At 41.7% G+C, this 26,533-nt stretch overlaps 1 protein-coding gene across 1 annotated transcript in view; it reads left to right on the forward strand.

Moving 5' to 3' along the window:
• The window catches only part of METTL16 (methyltransferase like 16), a 137,785-nt gene that overhangs the window by 22,335 nt on the left and 88,917 nt on the right, over positions 1 to 26,533 (forward strand). The window contains exon 3 of the mRNA XM_030185901.1: positions 22,152 to 22,351. Coding sequence (XP_030041761.1) covers positions 22,152 to 22,351 — 200 coding nt within the window. The remainder of the gene's footprint in view (positions 1 to 22,151; positions 22,352 to 26,533) is intronic.

Raw genomic sequence — 26,533 nt, forward strand, 5'->3', positions numbered from 1 at the left:
TGGGGGGGGGGGGGGGGGGGGGGGATGATTCAACTGAGATTTGTGTGTTTCCTTTTCGGTTATTTTGTGTATATGAATAGGAATTTTCTTTTCTTCTGTTCCATGTTGTATTAATGGTCTCATTTTCAAAAGAGAACTGCCCAAAAAGTAGCATAAACCGGTAGATGAATATTTTTCTTGCAAGAACACCCAAATATTTTTTGAAACCTATTTTTTTTAGCCATTTTTCTATGCTGTTCATCCAAATCACTAGGGGGCGTGTCGGGGGGGGGGGGGGGGTGTTAAAGGAAAGGTTTGGATGTTTTTCTGCCATAATGGAACGAATCAAAAATGTCCAGGGCTTAAAGTTGATCATACACACCAGCTTTTTTAAACTGAAAATGCTCTACTTTGTTTGCCATCTATTCACTATTGGTTCTCTCCTGTTTAGACTATTACAATGCACTGCTGCAAGGTGCTCAAAAGAAAGTCATCCAGCACCTACAACTAGTCCAGAATGCAGCTATTTTCCTCTTAACTGGGGCAAAACGATTTGACCATGTTACTTTGCTTCTTCGAGAAGAGCATTGGCTCCCCGTTGCATCCTGAATTTTGTACAAAATACTCCTGCTGGTTCACAAAATTCACTATTCCGGTCAACCTCCCTACTTGTTCCAATACCTAATCCCCTACTGCCCTCCTAGGGCATTCCATTCCTCACAGGATCACCTATTACAAGTTCCCTGTCTCCATTCCATCAATCTGTCCTCCATGTGCTCTCAGATATTTAGCATAATGGGTCCCTCCCTTTGGAACACTATCCCCTTAGTCCTCTGGCTGGAACCCACTTTATCTATTTTCAATGCCCAACTTAAGGTCCACTTATTTATTATGGCTGGCTTACGATTCCTGCAACAGTTCGCAGGCCGCTGGCTCAACTGAGGCTTCATAATGGCGTCTCTGAATACTTAATTACTTTTTTGATACTGCGTTCTCTGTTTTTTAGCTCTATTTTGCTTTTGTTTTCCTGGCCTCAGTGTAGTTCCTCTCTGTTAGTAGTTTTATTTTATTTTTTTTTTTTATATCTTATTGTAAACTAGTAAAAGAAGCCGATTTCAGAGCAAATGAAACAGGCCCTAGCAAGGTTTTCGTCGCCAACACCCCCCTCCTCCCTCCCTGCCAACCCCTTCGTTGTTCTGCCATTGCTCCACCCTCGAGGGCGGGGCCCGGAGCGATTTCCCACTCCCTGCCTCCCTCTCTGCCAACCCCTTCGTTGTTCTGCCATTGCTCCGCCCTCGCTGGAGCGATTTTGGTGGCTTCACCACCACGAACCTTCAAACCTTTTTGAAGGAAGTCAGAGCTTGGCTTCACTGACGTCAGTGTCCTCAGAACGTTGAGGGTGAGTTTTATTATAGTAGATAGCCTTGACGGAACCTTTCCTAGGCAGTAAGTACTAATAAAACTTATTATTAAAACAGGTCTAGAACAAAAGTTTCAACTAAATCACAAAAAAAGTGCTCTAGATGACCACTGGAGGAATAAAAGAATGACAACCCCTTATTCCCCCCGTAGTCACTGACACCTCACTCTACAACCCTTGAAAGATGGGAATGAAATGGTAATATACCATCCTCTGTGACTGCTTCAGATGTTATGGTCAGTCCTATTAGAGCAGCAAGCAGTTCCCTGGAGATCCTAGTGGACGGTGCAGTGTACTGTGGAGAAGGGGGGTCCCTTACCACTTTGTTACACTTGTGGTGGAAAGTGTCAGCCCCCCCAAACCCACCAAAAACCTACTGTTCCCATATAAAGGTGTCATCTGCAACCATAAGGGTTATTGTAGTAGAGTGTATAATTGGGTTCAGTAAGGTTTTGGAATGTGTACCAAAGATTTTTGTGTGGCGTTCACTGCAGTGCCCCACAGCTCTGCTGAAATGTCTGTCGCTAGTGTACTAAGAATGCTGGCTCCTCCTACAACCCAATGGCTTGATTTTTGTGCATTTTTCACTTGGATTTTTTTTTTTTAAATGGTCCAAAAAGATAGATGCACTAAGCAGAAAATGTCTAGGAAATGGCCATTTTCAAAGAAAAGAGAGATGTTTTTCAGCTTTGAAAATGGTAATGTTTGCTAACTGATTTTTATCCACAGCGTTTTTTGAGCGAATGTGCACTACCTACATCAGAGACCCCTGAGGCAGGCGCTAGTGTGCCGAAACATGCGGCCCGTGTCGGGGCTATCTTTTAATAAAGGAGGACTTTGCTTATCCCAACCCTGAAGGCCCAGTGCTGCTTTTTTTGTTTCTAACTGGTTTTTGCAATATGATTTAGGTGTCATATTGAAAATGCCCCTCCACGTTTGCCTTTGTAAATAAAATTCTACTTTTGTTTTTCATTATGATGTGAATACTGCTTATCAATATAGCAGGAGGTTGAACTCAAATCAGCTAAAAAGGAGGGGTGTTAACATCCACAGTGCATAACATAGCATAACGTAATTTAGTGCATAAGTATTGCCATACTGAGAAAGACCAAAGGTCCATAAAGCCCAGCATCCTGTTTCCAACAGTGATCAATCCAGGTCACAAATACCTGGCAAGATCCCACAAAAGTATTTAAATGCTTTACTTTTTGTCTATTAGATTGTAAGCTCTTTGAGCAGGGACTGTCTTTCTTCTGTGTTTGTACAGCGCTGCGTACACTTTGTAGCGCTCTAGAAATGTTAAATAGTAGTAGTAGTAGTAGTAGTAAAAGTACAAAACATTCTATACTTCTTATCCCAGAAATAGTGGATTTTCCCCAAGTCCATTTAATAATGGTCTATGGACTTTTTCTTTAGGAAGCCATCCAAACCTTTTTTAAACTCCTCTAAGCTAACCGCCTTTACCACATTCTCTGGCAACGAATTCCAGAGTTTAATTACATGTTGAGTGAAGAAAAAGTTTCTCCGATTCGTTTTAAATTTACTATATTGTAGCTTCATTGCATGCCCCAGTCCTAGTATTTTTGGAAAGTGTAAACAGACGCTTCACATCTCCCCGTTCCACTCCACTCATTATTTTATAGACCTCTATCATATCTCCCCTCAGTCGCCTTTTCTCCAAGCTGAAGAGCCCTATCCGCTTTAGCCTTTCCTCATAGGGAAGTCGTCCCAACCCCTTTACTATTTTCGTCGCCCTTCTTTGCACCTTTTATAATTACACTATATCTTTTTTGAGATACGGCGACCAGAATTGAACACAATATTCGAGGTGCGATACAAAGGCATTATAACATCCTCATTTTTGTTTTCCATTCCTTTCCTAATAAAACCTAAAATTCTATTTGCTTTCTTAGCCGCAGCAGCACACTGAGCAGAAGGTTTCAGTGTATCATCAATGACGACACCTAGATCCCTTTCTTGGTCTGTGATTTCTAACATGGAACCTTGCATGACGTAGCTATAATTCAAGTTCCTCTTTCCCACACGCATCACTTTGCACTTGGTCACAATAAACATCATCTGCCATTTAGACGCCCGGTCTCCCAGTCCTGTAAGATCCTCTTGTAATTTTTCACAATTGTCCGGCGATTTAACGACTTTGAATAACTTTGTGTCATCAGCAAATGTAATTACCTCACTAGTTACTCCCATCTCTAAATCATTTATAAATATGTTAAAAAGCAGCGGTCCCAGCAAAGACCCCTGGGTAAACCCACAAACTACCCTTCTCCATTGAGAATACTGACCATTTAACCCTACTCTCTGTTTTCTATCTTTTAACCAATTTTTAATCCACAATAGAACACTACCTCCTATCCCATGACTCTCCAATTTCCTCTGGAGTCTTTCATGAGGTACTTTGTCAAACACCTTCTGATAATCCAGATACACAATATCAACCGGCTCACCTTTATCCACGTGTTTGTTCATCCCTTCAAAGAAATGTAGTAGATTGGCGAGGCAAGATTTCCCTTCACTAAATCCATGTTGACTTTGAGGCTTATTTTCAAAGCACTTAGCCTCCCAAAGTTCCATAGAAACATATGGAACTTAGCCTCCCAAAGTGCTTTGAAAATATGCCTCTTTGTCTCATTAATCCATGCTTTTGAATATGCTCTGTAATTTTGTTCTTTATAATAGTTTCTACCATTGTGCCCGGCACAGACGTCAGACTCACTGTTCTATAATTTCCCGGATCTCCTCTGGAACCTTTTTTAAAAATTGGTGTTACATTGGCCACCTTCCAATCTTCGATTTTAAGGATAAATTACATACTACTAACAACTCTGCAAGTTCATTTTTCAGTTCTATCAGTACTCTGGGATGAATACCATCCGGTCCAGGAGATTTGCTACTCTTCAGTTTGTAGAACTGCCCCATTACATCCTCCAGGTTTACAGAGAATTCATTAAGTTTCTCCGACTCGTCAGCTTCGAATACCATTTCTGGTACCGGTATCCCACCCAAATCTTCCTCGGTGAAGACTGAAGCAATGAATTCATTTAATCTGTCCACTATGGCTTAGTCTTCCATGATTGCCCATTTTACTCCTCGGTCATCTAGTGGTCCAACTGATTCTTTGGCCGGCTTCCTGCTTTTAATACCTAAAAAAAAATTTTTACTATGTGTGTTTGCCTCCAACGCAATCTTTTTTTCAAAGTCCCTCTTTGCCTTCCTTATCAGTGCTTTGCATTTGACTTGACATTCCTTATGCTGTTTCTTATTATTTTCATTTGGTTCCTTTTTCCATTTTATGAAGGATTTTCTTTTAGCTCTAATAGCTTTCTTCACCTCACTTTTCAACCATGCCGGCTGTCGTTTGGTCTTCCGTCCTCCTTTTTTAATACGTGGAATATATTTGGCCTGGGCTTCCAGGATGGTGTTTTTGAACAGCATCCATGCCTGATGTAAATTTTTGACCCTCGCAGCCGCTCCTCTAAGGCTTTTTTTTTTCCTCACCGTTCTCATTTTGTCATAGTCTCCTTTTTTAAAGTTAAACGCTAACGTATTTGATTTCCTATGTATACTAATATCAAATCTGATCATATTATGATCACTGTTATCAAGCGGCCCCAGTACCATTACCTCCCGCATCAGATCATGTGCTCTTCTAAGGACTAGGTTTAGAATTTTTCCTTCTCTCGTCGGTTCCTGTACCAGCTGCTGCATAAAACAGTCCTTGATTTCATCAAGGAATTTTACCTCCCTAGTGTGCCCCGATGTTACATTTACCCAGTCAATATCAGGGTAATTGAAATCACCCATTATTATTGTGTTGCCCAGTTTGTTAGCGTCGCTAATTTCCTTGAACATTTCTGCATCCGTCTGTTCATCCTTTCCAGGTGCACAGTAGTATGTCTGTATTCTACACTGTCCATCATTGTCATTACTGGTTTACTTCTACAGGTCCTGCCCACTGTCCTGCCCACTACGGATAGGTGCTGATTTTTTGCAATTACAATCTGAAGTTTTTGTTGTTCGGGAGATGATGGTGACATTTTCTCTAGTTTACTGTGCCTTGTTTTATTAAAGAATAAAATTAATAAAGACTGGGATCATAATGTGTTTGGTAAAAAGATGATTTCTTACAGTACTACTACTACTTCTTAACATTTCTAGAGCACAACTAGGGTTACGCAGCGCTGTACAGTTTAACAAAAAGGACAGTCCCTGCTCAAAAGAGCTTACAATCTAATGGGCAAAATGTCAAGTTGGAGCAGTCTAGATTTCCTGAATAGAGGTATGGTGGTTAGGTGCCGAAGGCGAAGGCGACATTGAAGAGGTGGGCTTTGAGCAAGGCTTTGAAGATGGGCAGGGAGTGGGCCTGGCATATGGGCTCAGGGAGTTTATTCCAGGCATGGGGTGAGGCGAGGCAGAAAGGGCGGAACCTGGAGTTGGCGGTGGTGGAGAAGGGTACTGAGAGGAGGGATTTGTCTTGAGAGCGGAGGTTACGGGTAGGAACGTAAGGGGAGATGAGGGTAGAGAGGTAAGGAGGGGCTGCAGATCGAGTGCAGGTTAATAGGAGAAGCTTGAACTGTATGGGGTACCTGATCGGAAGCCAGTGAAGTGACTTGAGGAGAGGGGTGATATGAGTATATTGGTCCAGGTAGAAGATAAGACATGCAGCAGAGTTCTGAACGGACTGAAGGGAGGATAGATGGCAAAGTGGGAGGCCAGTGAGGAGTAGGTTGCAGTAGTTAAGGCGAGAGGTAATGAGAGAGTGGATGAGAGTTCGGGTGGTGTGCTCAGAGAGTACATGCAAAATGTAATTCCTGCAATGACTTTGAATTTATAAAGGGATTGGAATTTAATTTTTGATGAGAGAATGTATTCCAGTTAAGTTCATGCAGATTTATTACGAGCCACATTTACAAAGGAAATGGAGAGTGAAATTGAGATGTGCAGGTTGCAATGTGCTCAGTTGTGGTGGCATTTTAGAAAAGGATCTGTAATGCAGAGCCTTTCTAAAACACCTAGAGGAGTGCACATGCATTTGCCAGCAGGAGCAGCCACTTTGCAAATAAATATATGTTGAAAAAATGAACATTACAAATCTGGCAGCTTTCCCATAGAGGTTTTGCAACATTATCATTTCCACATGTAAGTGGTACCATTTGTACTTGTAGCTGCCCCTTTTTAACTTACACATATAAGTTTTGTCAATTTAGTGAGGCGGCAGTTTTAACTTGATTTTATTTTGGAGGTAGAAATAAAGAATGGGGGTATTAAGGAGGAGAACGATACACTTAGTTCCTTGTTTAAAGTAAATCAACTGTACTGGTGAGTCAATAACCAAACAAAATGCATTCTCGGCAATCCAAACAGACAAAAACAAATAGAATATTTCTTTCAATTTCAATAAAGATTAATAAACAAACCCCCATGTTTACTAAGCCGTATGACAATACCAACACAGCCTATTCAAAGTGAATGGACTGTCAGCATTAGCGCAGGGCAGCTGCTAACGGGGGGGGGGGGGGTGTCTCCCCTGCTTTTGACATATCCGCTCCCTCTTCCCCCCCCCCCTCCCCCCGCCCAGTGTCAAACCAAAGAAAACTTTTATCACCATCAGCCTGGTTTCTTATGGCTTTCTGGGACCAAGAAAACAAGGTAATGCAGAAAGAGACATAAGAGAATGCAAACTTAGTTCTAAGTTTGCACTGTCTGTTTGACTTGGAGATCAGCAGTACTTAGTTCTACCGCTGATTTCCAAGTCAAACAAAGTGTTTAAAAGGAGACTCCTACCCTGGGGTGTCATGTGTTGAATATAATTATCCCAAATGATCAGAAAACATTTTGTAAGTTTAAAGGAGCTACGTTCCTCCCAAACAAGCAATTGATGGGACCTGATTTTTCTATTTCCAAGAGGTAGGCGGTTCACGACTACAAAATACATTTTGGGGCTACTAGGCACATTTTACAAACTAGAATTGTATCCCTTCTAGAGCTCCCCCTATTAGTCTCTGCTTTAGCCAGAAGAAGATTTACGGGTGAATTTAGTAGGGTTTTATCTGTTAGAGCAGAGACATACTGAACTATGGCAGTCCAAAACTGCCTAATGTGAGAGCAGGTCCAGAAGGAATGTAGCAAATTGTTATCTGAACTTAAGCATTTACCACAGACATGAAATTGTGACCAAATTTATATAATTGTACTTGGGTGACGTAGGCTGTATGCAGAGTACAAAAGTAACATTCTCTAAGATCTGCATTGGAAGTTAATCCTGGAATACCCTTACTATTATTAAGCATCACCCAATCTTCCAAATCTTGACCATTATCATATTCCCATCTGTGCCTAACCTCGCTCATATAATTAGCAGCATCCAATTTAGTAAGCACCTTATGAAAACTTGAGATTGAGACCTCCTCTTCCGATACTCCATGGAAAAAGTTTGTAATTTATTGCCAACTCGGAAAGTAAGAAAGCGCCAATCTGAAGAGAGTACATAATGTTTTAACTGACAGTAGGAAAATCTAGTCCCCCAGTGCTCTCCTATACGTAATTGGATTTCCTCAAAAGGAATAAGAGATGTGTCTCTTACAATTATATGATCCAACAAGGTAATGTCTGCTGTTTCTCAAGCTAAAAATACTGTGTTGTCTAGACCTGGTTTAACTTAGTTTCTTATTTAAAGTCCTTGCCAAAATAAGCAGTTAAAAAAAAATCCAAACAAACTTATAGTGGTCACGTGGTGCCATGGAGTGGAGAGGATGTTGACTGCCCTGTTCCCACTCACCCCACACTAATTGGCTAAAAGTAGAGGAGTGGCCTAGTGGTTAGGGTGGTGGACTTTGGACAGAGGAACTGAGTTGGATTCCCACTTCAGGCACAGGCAGCTCCTTGTGACTCTGGGCAAGTCACTTAACCCTCCATTGCCCCATGTAAGCCGCATTGAGCCTGCCATGAGTGGGAAAGCGTGGGGTACAAATGTAACAAAAACATGGCTACTCGGTACCCCTGGGCAGTGCCTCTCCGTAACACTTCGGCAAAAGTTATTGCGTCCCATCTCATCCATATCTTTTGCGAGGTGAGTTTCCCGAGAGAGGTGCTTACAGACAGGGGTACAAACTCTCTCACGCACCCTAATGCAAGTATGGGAGGCGTTTGGGATTCATCACCTCCGGACAGTGGCGTATCACCCTCAAACAAATGGCCTGGTTGAATGATTCAACAAGACCTTAAAGATGTTGTTGAGAAGGGAGTTAGGGTGTTGTCATGAAGAGTGAGATTTATTGCTCCCTTTCGCTGTTTGTCGTGAGAGCGTTCAGGCCTCCCTGGGTGTATTCCCATTTGAATTGATGTATGGGAGAGGGCCCCAGGGAGGTGTTGGATGTTCTAAGAGAACAGTGGGTGCCTCCGGAGGAGCAGGATAGAGGGGTGGCCAGCTGCCTGGTGGATTTAAGGGAACAATTGAGTAGATTGAGTAAGTGTGCTCAACAGCAATTGGAAAAGAGTCAGGAATCTCAGAAGGCATACTATGACAGGAGAAGTGCAGAGAGGACGTTCAGAATAGGTGATAAAGTGTTGATATTAGTGCCTGACTCCCCGTATAAATTTACTAGTAACTGGAGGGGTCCGGCTACTATAGAGAAACAGCTGGGGCCAGTAACCTACGCAGTAAAGAATGAGCAAGGGAGGTTACAGACCTATCACATTAATGTCCTGAAGCCATGGCAGGAGAGGAAGGTGTTGTGGAGTCAGGAGATAGAGGAGTTGGAGGAGGACCTGGGTCCACAAATCACAGATTTCTTTTAAAATCAGTGAGCCCCAGATTGACACTACCCTTAGTGACGCTCAACGGCAGGAACTTTTGACTGAGTTCCAGGATGTGCTGACCCCCTGTCCGGGGAAAATGGCCCTTATAAGGCATGACATCATATCGGCACCAGGGAGGGTGGTGAAGCAAAGACCCTACCGCCTCTCACCTCCTAAGTGGCAGAAGGTAATTAGACAGGTTAAAGAGATGCTAGTCTTTGTGGTGATTGAGGAGTCATTCAGTCCTTGGTCAAGTCCCGTTGTGCTGGTTCCTAAATCAGATGGTACTTGGCGGTTCTGCATTGATTTCAGGCAGATCAATTCTCTGTCAGTTCCGGATGCGTATCCGATGCCGAGAATTGATGAACTGCTGGATCGGTTAGGAACCGCTAGGTATCTGTCGACACTGGACCTGACCAAGGGGTTCTGGCAAATCCCCCTTACTGAGGAGGCCAGGCCTAAAACCGCTTTTTCTACACCTTTGGGTCTATATCAATTTAAGAGGATGCCTTTTGGGCTTAATTCTGCTGCAGCGTCATACCAACGATTTCTAGATAGAATACTACGTCCGCATCAGGAATACGGGGCCGCATATAGTGATGATGTGGTTATTCACAGTGAGGACTGGCCGTCTCATGTATTGCGAGTCAGAGAAGTGCTCAAGGCATTCAGGCAGGCAGGTCTGACTTTGAACCCTCAAAAATGTCACTTTGGTCAGCGGAGAGTGAAGTATTTGGGATACATGGTGGGGGATGGGCACATAACAGCCCTGTGTGACAAGGTAGTGAGCATTAAAGACTTCCCGTGCCCTGTGAATAAGAAGGGGTTGAGGAGATTCTTGGGGATAGTAGGATGATATCGCAGGTTCATTCCTTATTTTGCCTCCTTAGTGGCTCCTTTGACTAACAGGCTTAAAAATACAGCTCCGAATACCCTTCAGTGGGATGGGGAAGGAGGAGAAGCCTTTGATAGATTAAGGTTAATTCTGTCAAGAACCAGTGTTAAGGGCAGTGGATTTTTCCAAGCCTTTTGTGCTGCAGGCGGACGCCTCAGGAGTGGGGCTGGGGGCGGTATTATCTCAGCTACATGAGGGTTACGAACGTCCTCTCATGTATCTGAGCCGCAAGCTACTGCCTCATGAAACGCGATACTCCACGATAGATGGCCATTAAATGGGCTATCCAGATGTGCCATTTTTATTTGGATGGCCGCCGCCCCTTTACTTTAGTGACTGATCACACCCAGCTAAAATGGTTGGGACACATGAAAAACAGCAATGCTCGTCTCACACGTTGGTATCTAGCCCTGCAGTCCTACCGGTTTCGCATAGAGCATAGGGCAGAGAGATTGTTGGCGAATGTCGATGTTTTATCCCGGATTGCTAGTGAGGAGATAGAGGACCCTAGCAATCACTTAAGCAGGGGGGGGGTATGTAAGGAGTTGGAAAAGAGCCTGACTAAAAGAGGGCTGAGGCAGGGGCTCGAGGAAGAGGTTTTCTTAAGAAAGAGAAAGTTTCACTCACTGGACATTAGATTCGCCCCCTAGTGGTCAAGAGGCCAGTCAGAATATTGACTAGGGGTAGGAACTACCATCCCCAGAATCCATCACTTCCTATGCAAGACTCTCAGGAATTGAAGGGCGGGGGAGATGATTGGGAAATGGTCTCTGATCAGGGTGATGAGAAGCAGCTGGGGGAGCCCTGTGGGGAGGAGGCTATGGATGTTTGTAAGGGACCTCTTGGCACAGCAGGAATGGAGGAACTGACTGGGCCACAATTCCTGTTCCTCTGTAGGATTCCTTTACTATAGACAAGTGAAGCTCAAACCAAAAAGTCTTTTATTGACAAAACTCAGGGTCCATACTTCTGGTATAATGCTGGTTTACTATTTCAGACTCAATTCCAACAGCAGCTCCACTCAGTTCTGATGAAACCACATAGAACTCAAATATTTTATCTCTATCAGGTTTCACTAACTGGCAGCACAAAGTCCTCTTTTGGTAACAACAGGAGGGCTCAGTGCTTCAGAGAGTCCCACTCTGTTGCACTCCAGTCCTGCTACTTTCTGAAGCTCAGCTGCATCAGTTGCCTTTAATTGCTTCCGTCCTGGTAACTGCGCTCTGATCCTTCTTCAGGTAACACCCCCTCCCCCATCAAAACACACATACAAAACTTTTAACCTTTAGGCTGTTTGCCTGTTTTCTGGTGGGCTCCTCCCACTGACTCCACTTATTAGACGCTACACTAACAAACATTTATCATTTTTAACGTCCAGGCTCTTTGCCACCAGCAGACTTCTCACACTGCAACTTCCCCAGAGTAGCATCTCCTTGGTTCAGCTTTCTGGATTTTTCACTAGCAAAAACATGTACAAGATTTGTTTGGATTTCTGCTCTGACCTGGCTGGCTAGTTCCCTCAACCGTCATCCCATTCAAATGTGGCAGCACATCTTTAGCCCCCATTTCCAGACTTCCCTTCTGGAGTTGGGAGGCTCCCCCCCCCCCCCTGCTAAAAAAAACCTCCAAACAAATACAATCTGGGAACTCCTCTTCCTCCCCAGCTGTATTCCTGTGCCACTGACTCTTTTGTACTTTTCAAGGTTCATAACAGGTCATAAGAACCATACCAGCTGCTTGCTCAGGGGCTTCTGAGGCTCTCTAGAATATGCCTCTACATTACTGACCACTCTTCCTTTTCTAGGAGACTCTCTCTCTCCCCAAGATTCCCTCAGAAGGCTCTTAACTTTAGAGTCTGTCCCTCTAGGTCTCTCAGCCTGCTTATTTCACCTTCTAGGGTGTTCTCTTTAGGGTCCTCATTCCTGGGAGACCATGCCTCCTGCCGATAAGCACCTTCTGGACATGTGCTGACTCGTTTGAATGGGATGAATGTTCTTTGAGAGAAGTAGCCAGCCAGGTCACAGCTGAAATAGATTAGCAGAAGAAGACCGCAAGGAACAGCCAAAGTAGTTTACATATTATATACAGGTACTTATTTTGTACCTCGGGCAATGGAGGGTTAAGTGACGTGCCCAGGGTCACAAGGAGCTGAAGTGGGAGTTGAACCCAGTTCACCAGGATCACAGCCTGCTGCACTAACCACTAGGTTACTCCTCCATGGTTGATGAAAGTGTACAAAGGACCTAGGTCATTCCAAGATGGCGTACTGAACGCACATACCTGAGTTTGCTCCACGGAGTTGTTGCAGTGAGACGCTAATAGTGGGACCCTCGCCCCCTCGTTTATGATAGGAAAGCGGAGGGGGAAGGTAAAGGAGCTTCCCTCGGCTCCTGGACCCTCTTCGACGCTGAAGCAGTCGATTCTGCAATTCCCGACGCAGCAACCGGGACCTCTGTGCACATCGACTCCTTCTACAGCTACTGACGCGTTGACGTCAGTTGGAAGCGGAGATGGGGCTTCCCTGAGCCCCGGGGAACGCAGGGCTCCACCACAGCCGGGGAGTGAGGTCTCCGCAGCAGCCCTACCAGGAACGGACACCGAAGGGGTGGATTCGCAACGGTTAGAGGGGAGGACTGCAACGAACCAGAGTGAGACCCAGGACCAAGCATTTTTGGCCGAATTGGCCTTAAAGGTATTGCCACAGGACATAGTCTCTAAACTCTCTCGTCCAGGGCCCCCACCTCATTCCCCTTTACCAACGGGTGGAATAAGTAAACCCACTATTGTGACGCTTGAGTCACTGTGGGATATGGTATACAACACTCCTCGATGCAAGCTATGTTAAAAGAAAATTCAAATGATATTAAAACTCTCTCAGAAGCTGTTCTGATACAGGCACAAGTGACTGCACAGCAGTCCGTTAAGATTGAGAAAGTGGATGCCAAAATTCAAGAAATGGGGACTTTGGAATCTGCTTTGATCAAAGATAATAACTTTTTGCATAAACGTTTGGAATATTTGGAGAATCAGGCACGAAGATTTAATCTCCGATTCCTTAATTTCCCCAAATCTCCGTTAATTCCTCCGATTGAGATGGTGAAAAAATATTTGATAGACATTCTGGGAATGGATAAAGACTCATTGCCCCCCATAACTCGGGCATATTACATCTGGAATACTGTGGGGACCTTGGGAGATCCCACAAGGCGAGAGATGGGTGAAGGAATGAATCTTACTTCCTTCCTGGAAAGTTCGTTGGAAGTTATTACCCATAGGACGACTATGCTGGTCACTTTTGTGCTTGAGCCAGATCGGAACGCTGTATTAAGACTTTCTCTACGACACTTGGATAGGCTTTTTATGGGTTCTAAAGTTAGAATTTATCCTGACCTCTCTAGGCCAACACAAATGAGGCGCAAGGCCTTTTTGGAACTGCGCCCCAGAGTCGAGGCCTTGAGAGCAAATTTTGTATTACGTTTTCCTTGTATATGTCAAGTAATGCTTGAGGGTAAACAATTTCAATTTATGGACCCTAAACAGCTTAAAGATTTTTTGGAAGCTAGAGTTAAAGTGACAGTTGTATGCCCTCCCACATAGTAGGCTGGAGTTTGAGCACAGAAATGGTAAATGTGTGTTAATTTTTAATTCTGTTTATTTTTCTTTTTCCTTTTCTTGGAAACACTCTTTCTTAATAGTGGACAGAAAATAATGTTTGTATCATTTCCTTACGCTTTTTGCGTTAATAAGTTTTTTTTTTCTTTTGAATTGATGATGGATTGCTAAGTCACACTGGTTTGTGAATTATTGAAAATATTAATAAAGTGTACAAAGGAAGAAAGCACTGGTGAAATCTTCCTGATTAAAACCTTGAATATCAGCATCAAAATTTTATATCTGATTTGATATTCAGCAGGCAGCCAATGTAAAACAATCAACATTGGCGTAATATGATCATATGCTGAAAGTCCACTAATCACCCTTGCAACAGCATTTTGTGCAATTTGCAGAGAAATGATGAATACTGTTTGATTCTCAGGAGAATTATCAGTAGAAGGTTTTTGTGAGGTGGGGAGGAGAACTCCAGACAAAATGGTTCTTGGGTGATGATGTTTCATGGTTAATTGTTTTTTTATTTGTTGGGGGGGGGGGAGTTCAGTGCACCATGTGTGACTGCAGCAGTTGGTGCATTTGTGTATTATGTGTTAAGGAGGATAGGAGTAATGGAAGGGTGTGGGAGAGGGGAAGAGTTTGAAGGGAGGAACATAATCTGGGCTATTGGGGTTAAGGGAAGGGGTTTCCTGAAATCAGGAACTTTTGCAGAAAAAGTGAATTGGGTAAACAGTGTAGGGTCACTGAGACTCATAGTGTAGAATGGTTGGAGGCTGGGACATTCCCCCTGGTTGCCGTATCTCAAAAAAGATATAGTGGAATTACAAAAGGTGCATAGAAGGGCGACAAAAATGATAAAGGGGATGGGACGACTTCCCTATGAGGAAAGGCTAAAGTGGCTAGGGCTGTTCAGCTTGGAGAAAAGGCGACTGAGAGGAGACATGTTAGAGGTCTATAAAATAACGAGTGGAGTGGAATGGGTAGATGTGAAGCGTCTGTTTACGCTTTCCAAAAATACTAGGACTAGGGGGCATGCGATGAAGCTACAATGTAGTAAATTTAAAACGAATCGGAGAAAATATTTCTTCACTCAAAGTGTAATTAAACAATGGAATTCGTTGCCAGAGAATGTGGTAAAGGCGGTTAGCTTAGCGGAGTTTAAAAAAGGTTTGGATGGCTTCCTAAAGAAAAAGTCCATAGACCATTATTAAATGGACTTGGGGAAAATCCACTATTTCTGGGATAAGAAGTATAGAACGTTTTGTACTTTTTGGGGATCTTGCCAGGTATTTGTGACCTGGATTGGCCACTGGTGGAAACAGGATGCTGGGCTCGATGGACCTTTGGTCTTTCCCAGTATGGCAATACTTATATACTGCTGTTTTTCTTTTCCAAAAGTAACTGAGTATGTTCTATATGTGATGTCTTTAAAGGTAATAATGTGAAACTTAGGGGTTATCAACTCACCAGACTCTAAAACAAACAAACAACAAAAAAAAAACCAGGTAGCAGTAGCTTGCTTGCTTGCTTGCTTGCTTATTTATCTCTCTCACGATTTTCCAGAAACAAGTTTTGGTTCAGGGTGGCTTATAAATAAGTTATGAGAGAGTTATGATGCATTACATTTGTAGAGTAGTGTGGACTAACAGTATCACATTTAGTTAACCACATAATTTCTTGAAAAGGTAGTTTGTGATGCTTCTTGTAGCCTTGGGAGTTGAGTTCCACCATTTTGAACCCAGATAACTAAATCCGGACATGTAGATGGATTTGTAAGTTATGTTTTTGCAGTTGGGTAAGTGAAGGAGTAAGTAGCCTCTGGGCTTGCATTTCTTGGTGACTGTTCGATCAGTTCTAGCATGTAATCGGGAGACATGCCAAACAATATTCTGTAGATGAGAGTGCTTGTTTTGACACATAATCTAGCCTTTATTGGGAGCCAGTGTAGCATTACAAGTAGTGGGGTTACTGTTTCATATTCCGATTTTTTTTTTTTTTTTAAATATCAGTCTTGCTGCTGTGTTTTGAACAGTCTGAAGTGATTTTAGTATGTTATCTTTGCATCCTACGTATGCAGTGTTACAATAGTCTAGTTGGGATAATATTGGCAATTGTACTATAAGACGAAATCATTGTTTGGGAAGTAATCTCTGATCCTTCTCAATTTCCATATGGTTTTGAAACTCTTTGATGTGACTGTAGAGACCTGATTTTCAAGAGATACATGTTTATCAAGAATGATTCTTAATATTTTTAGTTCTGTTTCAATTGGGTACGTTTGTTGGTTGATTGTGAAGGTTTGGTAGATAATGGGATTGTGTGAGCTAGATAGAACTAGGAATTTGGTTTTATCTATTTAGTTTGAGTCTGAAAATTGTGGCCCAGTTTTCCATAAGGTCCAGCCCTTTTTTAACCTTATCCAATATTTTTTGTGATGTGAAAAAGTAAATATATTGTGACATCATCAGCATATATAAATGGGTTAAGTCCCATTTACTACTTCTACTTAACATTTCTAGAGTGCTACTAGGGTTACGTAGTGCTGTACAAATTAACAAAAAAAGAACAGTCCCTGCTCAAAGGAGCTTACAAGCTAATGGGCGAAATGTCAAGTTGGGGCAGTCTAGGTTTCCTGAATAGGGGTATGGTGGTTAGGTGCCGAAGGCGACATTGAAGAGGTGGGCTTTGAGAAAGGCTTTGAAGATGGGCAGGGAGGGGGCTTGGCGTATGAGCTCAGGGAGTTTATTCCAGGCATGGGGTGAGGTGAGGCAGAAAGGGCGGAACCTGGAGTTGGCGGTGGTGGAGAAGGGTACTGAAAGGAGGGAATTGTCTTGAGAGCGGAGGTTACGGGTCGGAACGTAAGGGGAGATGAGGGAAGAGAGGTAAGGAGGGGCTGCAGATCGGGTGCTTTTGTAGGTTAATAGGAGAACCTTGAATTGTATGCGGTACAAGAAGCTCACTTGGGATGCTCATGAACATATCAAATTCTATAAATGGCGGGTAGGAACATACTTAGACTTCCTTGTGCCTGCAAAAGAAATGCAGGGGGTAATAATTTTAATTAGAAAAGGATTGCAGGTGATCACCCACATGACAACAAAGACTGTTGCGAGGGAAGAAATGATGCTATATAACATTTTATGCACTTAATACATATGATAAAAACTTCTACAAGCAAATATTGAAACATCTACTTGGTTTTTGGACATACTGATGGGAGGATATTTTAATGGGGTGTAGGTCCCTCATCACATGGGGAGGGAGAATGTGGGAGTCACAGAAAGTGTCTCTTTATTATGGGATGTGTGGAGAATGTTGCACCCTAGAGAACAGGATTATACCCATACATCCATGGCACATTCCACCATGTCCATAATAGATTACATCCTGGTGTCCAGAAGCATTTTTTTCCATCATTGACAATGCAGAGATTGGTCTGTTTGAGATAATGGACCATGCCATGGTAGTGGTTGATTTTGTACCTGTCATTAATTTTTTGGGCTCCTGTAAGTGGAAGTTCCTTATTCATTTATAGAGAGAGATGGAAGTTTTGAGTTTTTGCTGTCTAAATGGAAACATGTTGAATATAACAGGGAACATGCTAACGATTCTACCCTATTTTGGGAAGCTGCTGAAGCAGTACTGAGAGGAGAGATATTAGCATTTACCAGCTTTAAAAAGAAAGCTAGCAATAATAAATTCTTGACATTAGAAAGACAAGTTCTAAGCTATGTTAAGCATATTTATTTATTTATTGCATTTGTACCCCACATTATCCCACCTTTGTGCAGGCTCAATGTGGCTTACAGAGTAAGGTTATGATAAAGTCAGTTCATGATTTAAATACAGTTGATCATAAGCTGAGGTAAAAGAGGATAGATGGGCGGATGTTCGGTAGGTTGTGTGAGAAGTATTTTAGGTGTGCTTGGGTGGTTTGGGGGATGATTTGTATCATTGAGGGTGACTTTTGTAAGCTTTGTTAAAGAGGTGTGTTTTCAGAGCTTTGCGGGAGCTGGTTAGATTGTTCATGGTTTTCAGGGCCTTAGGTAACGCATTCCAAAACTGTGTGCTTTTGTATGCAAAGGTCGTAGCATAAGCCTGTTTGTATTTCACTCCTTTGCAGCTGGGGAAATTCAGATTGAGGAATTTGCGGGCCGATCTTTTGGCGTTTCTGGGCGGTAGGTCCACTAGGTTTAGCATATAGAGTAGGGCGTCTGCGTGAATGATCTTGTGCACGGTTGTGCAGATCTTGAACTCAATACGTTCCTTGAGCGGAAGCCAATGTAGTTTCTCTCTTAGGGGCTTCGCACTTTCATATTTAGGTTTTCCAAAGATGAGTCTGGCTGCCGTGTTTTGGGTTGTTTGGAGTTTTTTTAATATGGACATCATCCTACATTGTCCTATAAAACTTAGTTTTTGGAAGCACAGCAAACCCTCAATGAGCTTTCACAAACACTCCCAAAGATCTATAAACTATATAATATCAACTATACAAGTATATCAATAAATACAGTAGTAGATTATTGAGTAGATTAGCCTGTTAATGGCAAGGGTAAAAAAAGATTAACACTGAGAATGGGAGAGAGAGAGATGAAACACTGTATCTAGTGTGTTCCTTTGGACCTGAGGAGGTAGCCTGGGCTGTTCAGCAGAGCCTACTTGGCAAAGCTCCAGGGCATGATGGATTCTGTAATGAATTCTATGAACTATTGAAGGATGAGACTGTAGAACCTGTCACATTAGTATTTAAAACATTAATTGAGCAAGGTTGCTTCCTGAAATACTCAATAATGCTCAAATTATTGGTTTACCGAAGCCAGGTAAAGACTCATCACTGCCAGAATCTTATGCTTGATTTCGATACTTAATTATGAGACAAAGTTATGTGTAAAAGTTCTAACTATTTTCACGTATTTTGCCATCAGTTATAGCCAACTCTCAGGTGGGCCTGTGTCAGGTGATGTATGGGTAAAAGTGTTCATAAGATATTGGCTACTGTGGAAATGGCTAACATTAGCAACATTTCTTTCATTTTAATTAGCCTTGATGCCGAAAAGGCATTTGATAGGGTTGTTTGGGATTTTCTTTATGGGATTTTGGAAGCTTAACGGGTTACAGGGTTTTTTTTTTAATGCTGTTAGAGCGTTATATCATGATCCAAGAGTGAAAGTATAGGTAAATGGGATTTTATCTGATTCTTTTTCTGTTTGTTGAGGGACCAGGCAAGGATGTCCCCTATCTCCATTATTATTTGTTTTAATGTTAGATCCACTATTATGGGAGATTCAGGGTGATCCTGAGATATGAGGTTTCAAGATTGGTCAAACTGTTTTCAAAATTGCCGCTTTTGCAGGCAATCTCTTAGTGCACGGTACAGTTCCTTTCCAGTTCTTTTGGAGAGCTTTCTGGAATATGGTGACTTTTCAGGCTTTAAATTTGACGAAGTCTGAAGCCTTAGTGGGGTTGATTTTCTCTACAGAGAGCATGGGGGAGATTCTTTCCCACTGAAGTGGGCTGCTGGATCTTTTTGCTATTTAGGAATATTGTTGACCATGGATTTTTCATCTCTATATCGACTGAATGTGGATAACTTGTTGAGGGACTCTAGGCATCAGTTAGAAAGTTGGACTCATTTGCTGTTGTCTTTGATGGGGAGGAGCTGCCTTTAACAACAACCACAGAAGAACAAACGTTCTTGCACAAACCAGATGAGCAAACACAGTGGGGGTGACACAAAGGATGATGCAGAATAAAAAAGCGTTCAATTGACTAAAAAGTTCACATCAGACGCTTTATTCAAAGTAAAATGGACTCAGATGCTTTATGAGCCCATTTTACTTTGAATAAAGCATCTGATGTGAACTTTTTAGTCAATTGAACGCTTTTTTATTCTACATCATCCTTCATGTCACCCCCCAAGGAGCTGCCTTTATCGTATGATAGATTTCTCCCACTGGTTGTATGTGTTACAGACACTTCCTATCTATTTTCATAGGAAAGACTTAGTAGCCTTGCAGTGTGAATTGAAAAATGTTGCTGGGTGGGGAAAATGTCCAAAATGAATTGGAACTATTTGCAAGGGTCCTTGGTGACAAGGCAGGTTGGACTTGCCAAAGATAAAATTATATAATCAAGCTTTTTGCTAAGACATCTTAAAGACTGGATGTTGGTGACTACTGATTTTACAGACTTGACTTTTGAACATGCTTATTTTAAACCATGGCATCTAAACCATTTACTCTATGCTTGGAGAACCAGTATATCTTCTGATGTTAAGAACAGTATTCTTTTGAAACCAATTTGGCATCTATAGAAGAAAATCATGGGTAATCCTAGTAGTGGTGATCTTCTTCTAATCGGAGGAATTGCAGACTTTCTTCCTGGATTAGATAATTGGATGTTTGAGCAATGGAAAACACTGGGCATATCATTGCTACAACATTTATAATGTGAGGATGGCACTATAATGAACTTTGCTGATTTGCAGCAGAAACTAGCATTTGGGTTTGGCAATCGTTATGCTTACTTAGAATTGATCCATTATCTGTCGACATTAGATGAGCAAAGTTTGAGTTCTTGCTTGGGGAAACAAATAGCGGGAATGTTTAAAAGGCGATGCTTCAGGGCAAATATCGATCTCATGGCTTCACAAAGTTTTAAATCATTGCTTCCCTCCTAAACATTATAGCCCTCTTTTGGACAAATGGGTTAGGGAGTTGGGCCAACCACTAGGTGTGATACACATACCACATTTAATAATAGACATTCCAAGGATGGTACACAATGCTGAGCTAAAGTGTGTCTATCATATTTTACACAGAGCCTATTTTTCTCAGATGCTGTCTCATAAAGAGGGTTGTGCCACTACCTCTGTCTGTCAGATATGTCCGGACCTAAACAATTCCTTGGCATTGTAGAAAAATACAAGATTTTTGGACAGCAATCATCACTTATTTGGAAGATTTACTTGATCAATCAATAAGGTCCTCAGCTCTTGGGATTATTTTTAATAACGTTAATGTGTATTGGGTTCAGAGATTAAGGCAAAATTTGTTTCTCAGTAAGGCCTATATAGTGGGGAAAAATGTGTTCTTAATCATTGGTTACAAGATCATCCACCAACATTTTGGTATTGGAAAAACAAACGTTTCTATTTGGGACAGATACCTCCAGTCTTAAATGGTTTTCAGGAGTGGTTATGTGGTACTCAATGAACGTAGGTGTAGGTTCCTGTGGCTTTCTTTTTCTCTGCTTGATGATGAGAGGGTATGAGTCCAGACCTCAAAGCCATCCATCTTTAGTGTGTCATGATTTAGTTTAAATGGGATGAAATTTGTGATTGTGAACAGTTTAGAATGAGTAATTTTTCTCGGTGTTTAAAATAGAAGTTTATATTGTTTTATTGATGAAAACACTGAAAAATTAATTTCATAATAAAAAAACCTGTAAATGCCTTTGAGTCCAATGTAAAGCCCAAAGTGGTATTTCCCCCCCATACAAATGTATTCCCTTTGTAAAATGGGGAATATGTGTGCAAATTTTAGTCCTGCCCTTGCTGTGCCCCATGAAATCTCTCTCTCTCGCTTATGAATACGTTTCTAAAATAATGACCTATGTGCAGACATAATTAATAATCCTGATGCACTTCATGCAGTTGTAATTATATAGAATATCCACAAAAATCCCAGTGCAAAAAATGTATGAATGTGCACTGTGGTCCTTCTTTGAAAATCAAAATATTTTGACTCTATTTTTTTTTTTTTCAATTAAAAAAAAGATTTTTTATTGCTGAATGAGAGGTTTCAGTTTATTGAATTTTGATAATAAAGTATTTGACCAATTAAGAATTGAGCAAGCCATGAGACTTAGTCTCATTTGAGTCATTACTGAGGTCTTAAAAGTTTTTTAAAAATTGTGTTTAAAAAATATTTGCATTGATATTCAAATATGACAGTTGCTTAAAGCACCTTCATACGTTTATGCTGAAATTTTTGTGGATATTGTTACTGTCTTGCCCCCACAATTAAATATTGACCCTTAACTTGAATGCTGTAGTCATATATAGCACTTGTGGACTGGAGAAGTACCACCTTGTGATAGTTACTTGCACATTGGCTTTAATCTCTCTTGATTTACTGTGTGAGTTTCATTTTCTTTAAAAACTTGCCTGTTTAGGATGCTGTTGACTTTGGAATGCCCAGAAGCGATTTTACGTTTCTGTTGGAAGATAACTTGTTTATGGTTTTTGGCCCTGTGTTCTACTAGATCATCAAGAATGTAGATAGGCTCTCCATTATGAGGGGTGAGGTGGGGGGGGGGTTAGGTGTATTAAGGATAGAAATGTTTGATTTTGTTTTCTGTTTTATCTTTAATGTTAATTTTCTTTTGTTACCTCAGTTTCCTATTTTCTTTCTTTTATTTTTTTTTCAGTCTAAATTTTAAGGACCCTGAAGCTGTAAGAGCTCTGACATGTACTCTTCTGAAAGAGGATTTTGGACTCACCATTGATATACCTCTAGAGAGACTTATTCCTACCGTCCCCTTACGACTGAACTATATCCACTGGGTAGAAGATCTCATTGGTTACCACGAATCTGACAAAAAGGCACTTCGACGTGGCATTGACATAGGTAACACCATGACATCAAGGACTTTTTCTAAAGTCATCATTCATTATCAGTCTTCTACACTACATCTCATCCTCTGGGTAGTGGGACATAAATTAGAAAAGGTCCCTTTTCTTCTTTGTGCTGGAGCAGTCTGAAACATTATCTTCAGTGTGGCCAACCTTTCACAAATACTAAAATCCATGAAACCGGAAGGCATGGTAGCAGAAATCCTTATCTTTGAGAAATTGAGAGGATGGAATTGTTTCATTTTTACCCTCTGCTCTTCTCTCTCAAAAGGTTACTTTGGTAACCTTTTCCTCATCCCCACCAGTATCTCTCTTTCCCACCCTGCATCACTCTTTCTTTTCTTCTAACCCTGCCCCTTTCCTCCTTCTGCCCTTCTCCCTCTTTCCTATGCTGAAGGCCACCATCTTTCCTCTGCTCATCTTACAAGTTGTACCTCTGCTTCTCTTTCTTTGCCAGCTCTGTGAGCATGTTCCTAGTAGTTGGGAAGTAGGACTAGTGTTGGGCCTAGTTTTACAGTCTGGCTCCAAAATTTACAGGGAGAGAAAGAGATTAAGGTGCTCTTTTTCAAAGCAAGTAGACTTACAAAGTTCCATAGATGCGTATTTTCAAAACATTTAGACTTACAAAGTTCCAAAGTATACCAGAGTTTAATCATGAGGAAGCGGAACCTGTGCAGAATGCCAGATTCAACTCTGACCACCTTGTTGGGCAGACTCAATGGACCATGCAGATATTTATCTACTGACGTTTACTAAATTATTATGTTATGTTACTAAGCAGGCTGTTAACTGAATGCTGATTTGGTAAGACAAGGGGCATGTTCAGAACTCATGGGCTTGTCACCTCCTGCGATACATGAGATCAGTAAACAGCAGGTGAAGGCTCACAGGGCCAGCACAAGACAGGGAGGAGCAGCTGCAAAGCTCTACTTTTCTTCCAATCTCTCTGTCACCAGACCCACATGGCCGCACATGTGTTCTCTTTAGAAAAATTACTGCTGATTTTTTTTAGTCAATAAGAGTTGAAAGAGCACTAAAAGTTAGTTTCCCAAAATCTAGGCACTAAGCTAGTATTCTGTAATGTCAAATTTGTGTGCCTAATACATTATAGAGTACTAGCATAAATCTGCAATTAGGCTCCTAAATTTAGGCACCACCACGTATTCTTGCACTATAGCAGGTATAAATGGGGTGCCTAAATGCATCAATTAGGCAGCTGACTGACAGTATTCAATAAAGCGCATGAAGGGCAGAATGACCATGACCCACCCATGTGAATGCCATTTCGCAGTTATGCACTAGAACACTTAGGTGCCAAATTACAGAATAGTGCCTACGTGCATTTAGGGCCTCACTACCGTTTCACCCCCATTTTAGCACTGAACATCTGTTAATTTCTGTTTGAGCGCTAATTATGTGCCTAACCTATGACGCATTACATAGAATTAGGAGGTTTGTCTACCTTTTGAAGCTATCTGCAAACAATAGAAATTGAGAACTGAATCTACGCCATATTTTCTTTTCGTCCTAATAGACAGTCCAAACCAATGGTTTGAGTGTTCCTACCAGCAGATGGGGGTAAAGATACTGAACTATTCTACTGATTTGGGGGTGTCTTTTCACTTTGGGTACCTTCGTGTCTTTTTGTTCCAACTCTATTGCTTTTGCCTCAGTTCTATTTTCAGGAGCAGAAGAAAGGAAGTGTTGATGCCCCTGTACAAGTCGTTGGTCAGGCCCCACCTGGAGTATTGTGTTCAGTTTTGGAGGCCGTACCTTGCGAAGGATGTTAAAAAAAAATGGAAGCGGTGCAAAGAAAAGCTACGAGAATGGTATGGGATTTGCATTCCAAGACGTATGAGCAGAGACTTGCTGACCTGAACATGTATACCCTGGAGGAACAGGGGTGATATGATACAGACGTTCAGATACTTGAAAGGTATTAATCCGCAAACAAATCTTTTCCGGAGATGGGAAGGCGGTAGAACGAGAGGACATGAAATGAGATTGAAGGGGGGCAGACTCAAAAAAGATGTCAGGAAGTATTTTTTCACGGAGAGGGTGGTGAACGCTTGGAATGCCCTCCCGCGGGAGGTGGTGGAGATGAAAACGGTAACGGAATTCAAACATGCGTGGGATATGCATAAAGGAATCCTGTGCAGTAGGAATAGATCCTCAGAAGCTTAGCCAAAATTGGGTGGCGGAGCAGGTGGGGGAAGAGAGGTTGGTAGTTGGGAGGCGAGGATAGTGGAGGGCAGACTTATACGGTCTGTGCCAGAGCATTGGTATACTGAAACATTCTAGGCTCCACCAGCCCTTACACTTGTGATGTCAGCAGAATACTTCAGTATCTCTATCTCCATCTGCTGGTAGGGGGACTCAACTCATTGATCTGGAATGTCTGGCAGGATTCAAGGAAAGAACATTAACAGGTAGGAATAATTTCACCTTTTTGCCTTTGGTGGTTTTCTTAGATTGTCTTCTTTCCTCGCTTGACATCCACATCAAACAGTATGATGTCTTTTAGAACCTACCTTGTGGAGGAGGATAAAAAGTCAACAAAACTGTATGTTGCTGTTAGCTCTGGTTTAACATATCGCCTCTGTAATATTCCTCTATGAATGTGATACTGAAAGAGCTTAGTTTGAGCTGTGCATGTAAAAAAAATTGTTGGACAAGGCCTTGATCTGTGGAGTGAGTTGCCCATTTCAGTAAGAGAATTATATTCATAAAGTTTTTTGAAATTGTTGAAAGGTAACAGTACTGCCAAAATGGAAGCCAAAGCTAACAAAATAAGGAAGCTTCCCAGTTTATTTCTTTTCTTATTTTTATTTCATCCTTGCTTTAACCAACACCACAATGGTGCTGCTTTAACATTTGACTTTGGTCCATCAGATATTTATTTATTTTTAAAGAGGCATTTTTATTGAAGCATAAGTTGATTAATGAACACAAAGGGAGGTGATAGAGGAAAACAAAGGTTTTGATCATGATAAACTGTGCATATCTTTTCTTCTACATATACAGAGACTACAATTTGTTTCATACACAGCTCTTTTATTTTCTACTAATGTAGATTTTTCAGCTGTAGAATGCATTTGATCAGTTTTTAGCTATGACAATTTAGATTTGGGGATATTAATTTCAAGCAGTTTTAGTTTGTTAAACTTCCAGGACTCAAAAAGAAAAAGTTAATGAAATCGTATCTGAAATCTAATCAACCTTTACTAAAGATACAATAAATGCGTATGAATTAAAGGGTTTAAAGAAAAGCTTTTCATTTGGGAGGAAGATGTCAGATCATGCATGCCATGACGTTTCACTTTCCTGATAACATCTGTATTGTCCATCTGTCTCTCTCAGCTGTCTCACTCTCCTTTCATTCCTTATTGGCTAACAGACGACTGTGCCCCACAGCTAATCTTGATAGAAAAGGAAGAAATGCTGATGATAAGGCATGATGGTATGCATGAGCTTCAGACAGCTGTTCTATTATCTCCTCTTCCCTTCCCTTTCACAGTATTGTAAGCATTATCTATCCTGGAGGTTACATGCAGCACATTTAGTCTTTACTTTACTTATCTGGATTATATCAAATGCATAGTTTCCACTTGAGTCTATGGGCTCATGAACCCTCAATTTTATCTGCCTAAGAATATTTCTCCCATTTGGTACTCCTCCCTACCCTATCCAGTTATTGCAGTTACTTGTATTGGTCAGAGGACCATATGTAAAAGCTCCGTCAGAAATCCTGCCATCATGGATTCTTAGTCCAGCCACTCTCTGTTGCTACTGAACGATGGCTGAAACAGGCTCCCTAACTTCCCGGATCTGTGCTTGTTGCTTCAGCAGCATTTCCAATTTTGACTGGCTTGTGGGGTAGAGTCCTGGTCCGGAAGCAAACCCAGTTTCTCTGTTGATAGCCTGGATAATGTAGACTCGCCATAGGTGATATCACGATGCATCCCAGGATGGAAAGTTTGCCATCCTAAAGGCCATATCCCTTTGAAAGGCTTTACCGAGCAGTGGGGGCATTAGTCTTTTGGCAGGCCCTAGGCAAACAAATATGATTTGTTCCCCCCCCCCCCTATAATATATAAACACATTTTTTTAAACCCACAAATGGGTCCCCTTATGGTTTATTTCCATTTCTGAATGCAGAGGAAAGCCAACAGAGGAG

Source organism: Microcaecilia unicolor, chromosome 13 (assembly GCF_901765095.1).
Source record: "Microcaecilia unicolor chromosome 13, aMicUni1.1, whole genome shotgun sequence".
In the NCBI taxonomy this organism is placed as follows: Eukaryota; Metazoa; Chordata; class Amphibia; order Gymnophiona; family Siphonopidae; genus Microcaecilia; species Microcaecilia unicolor.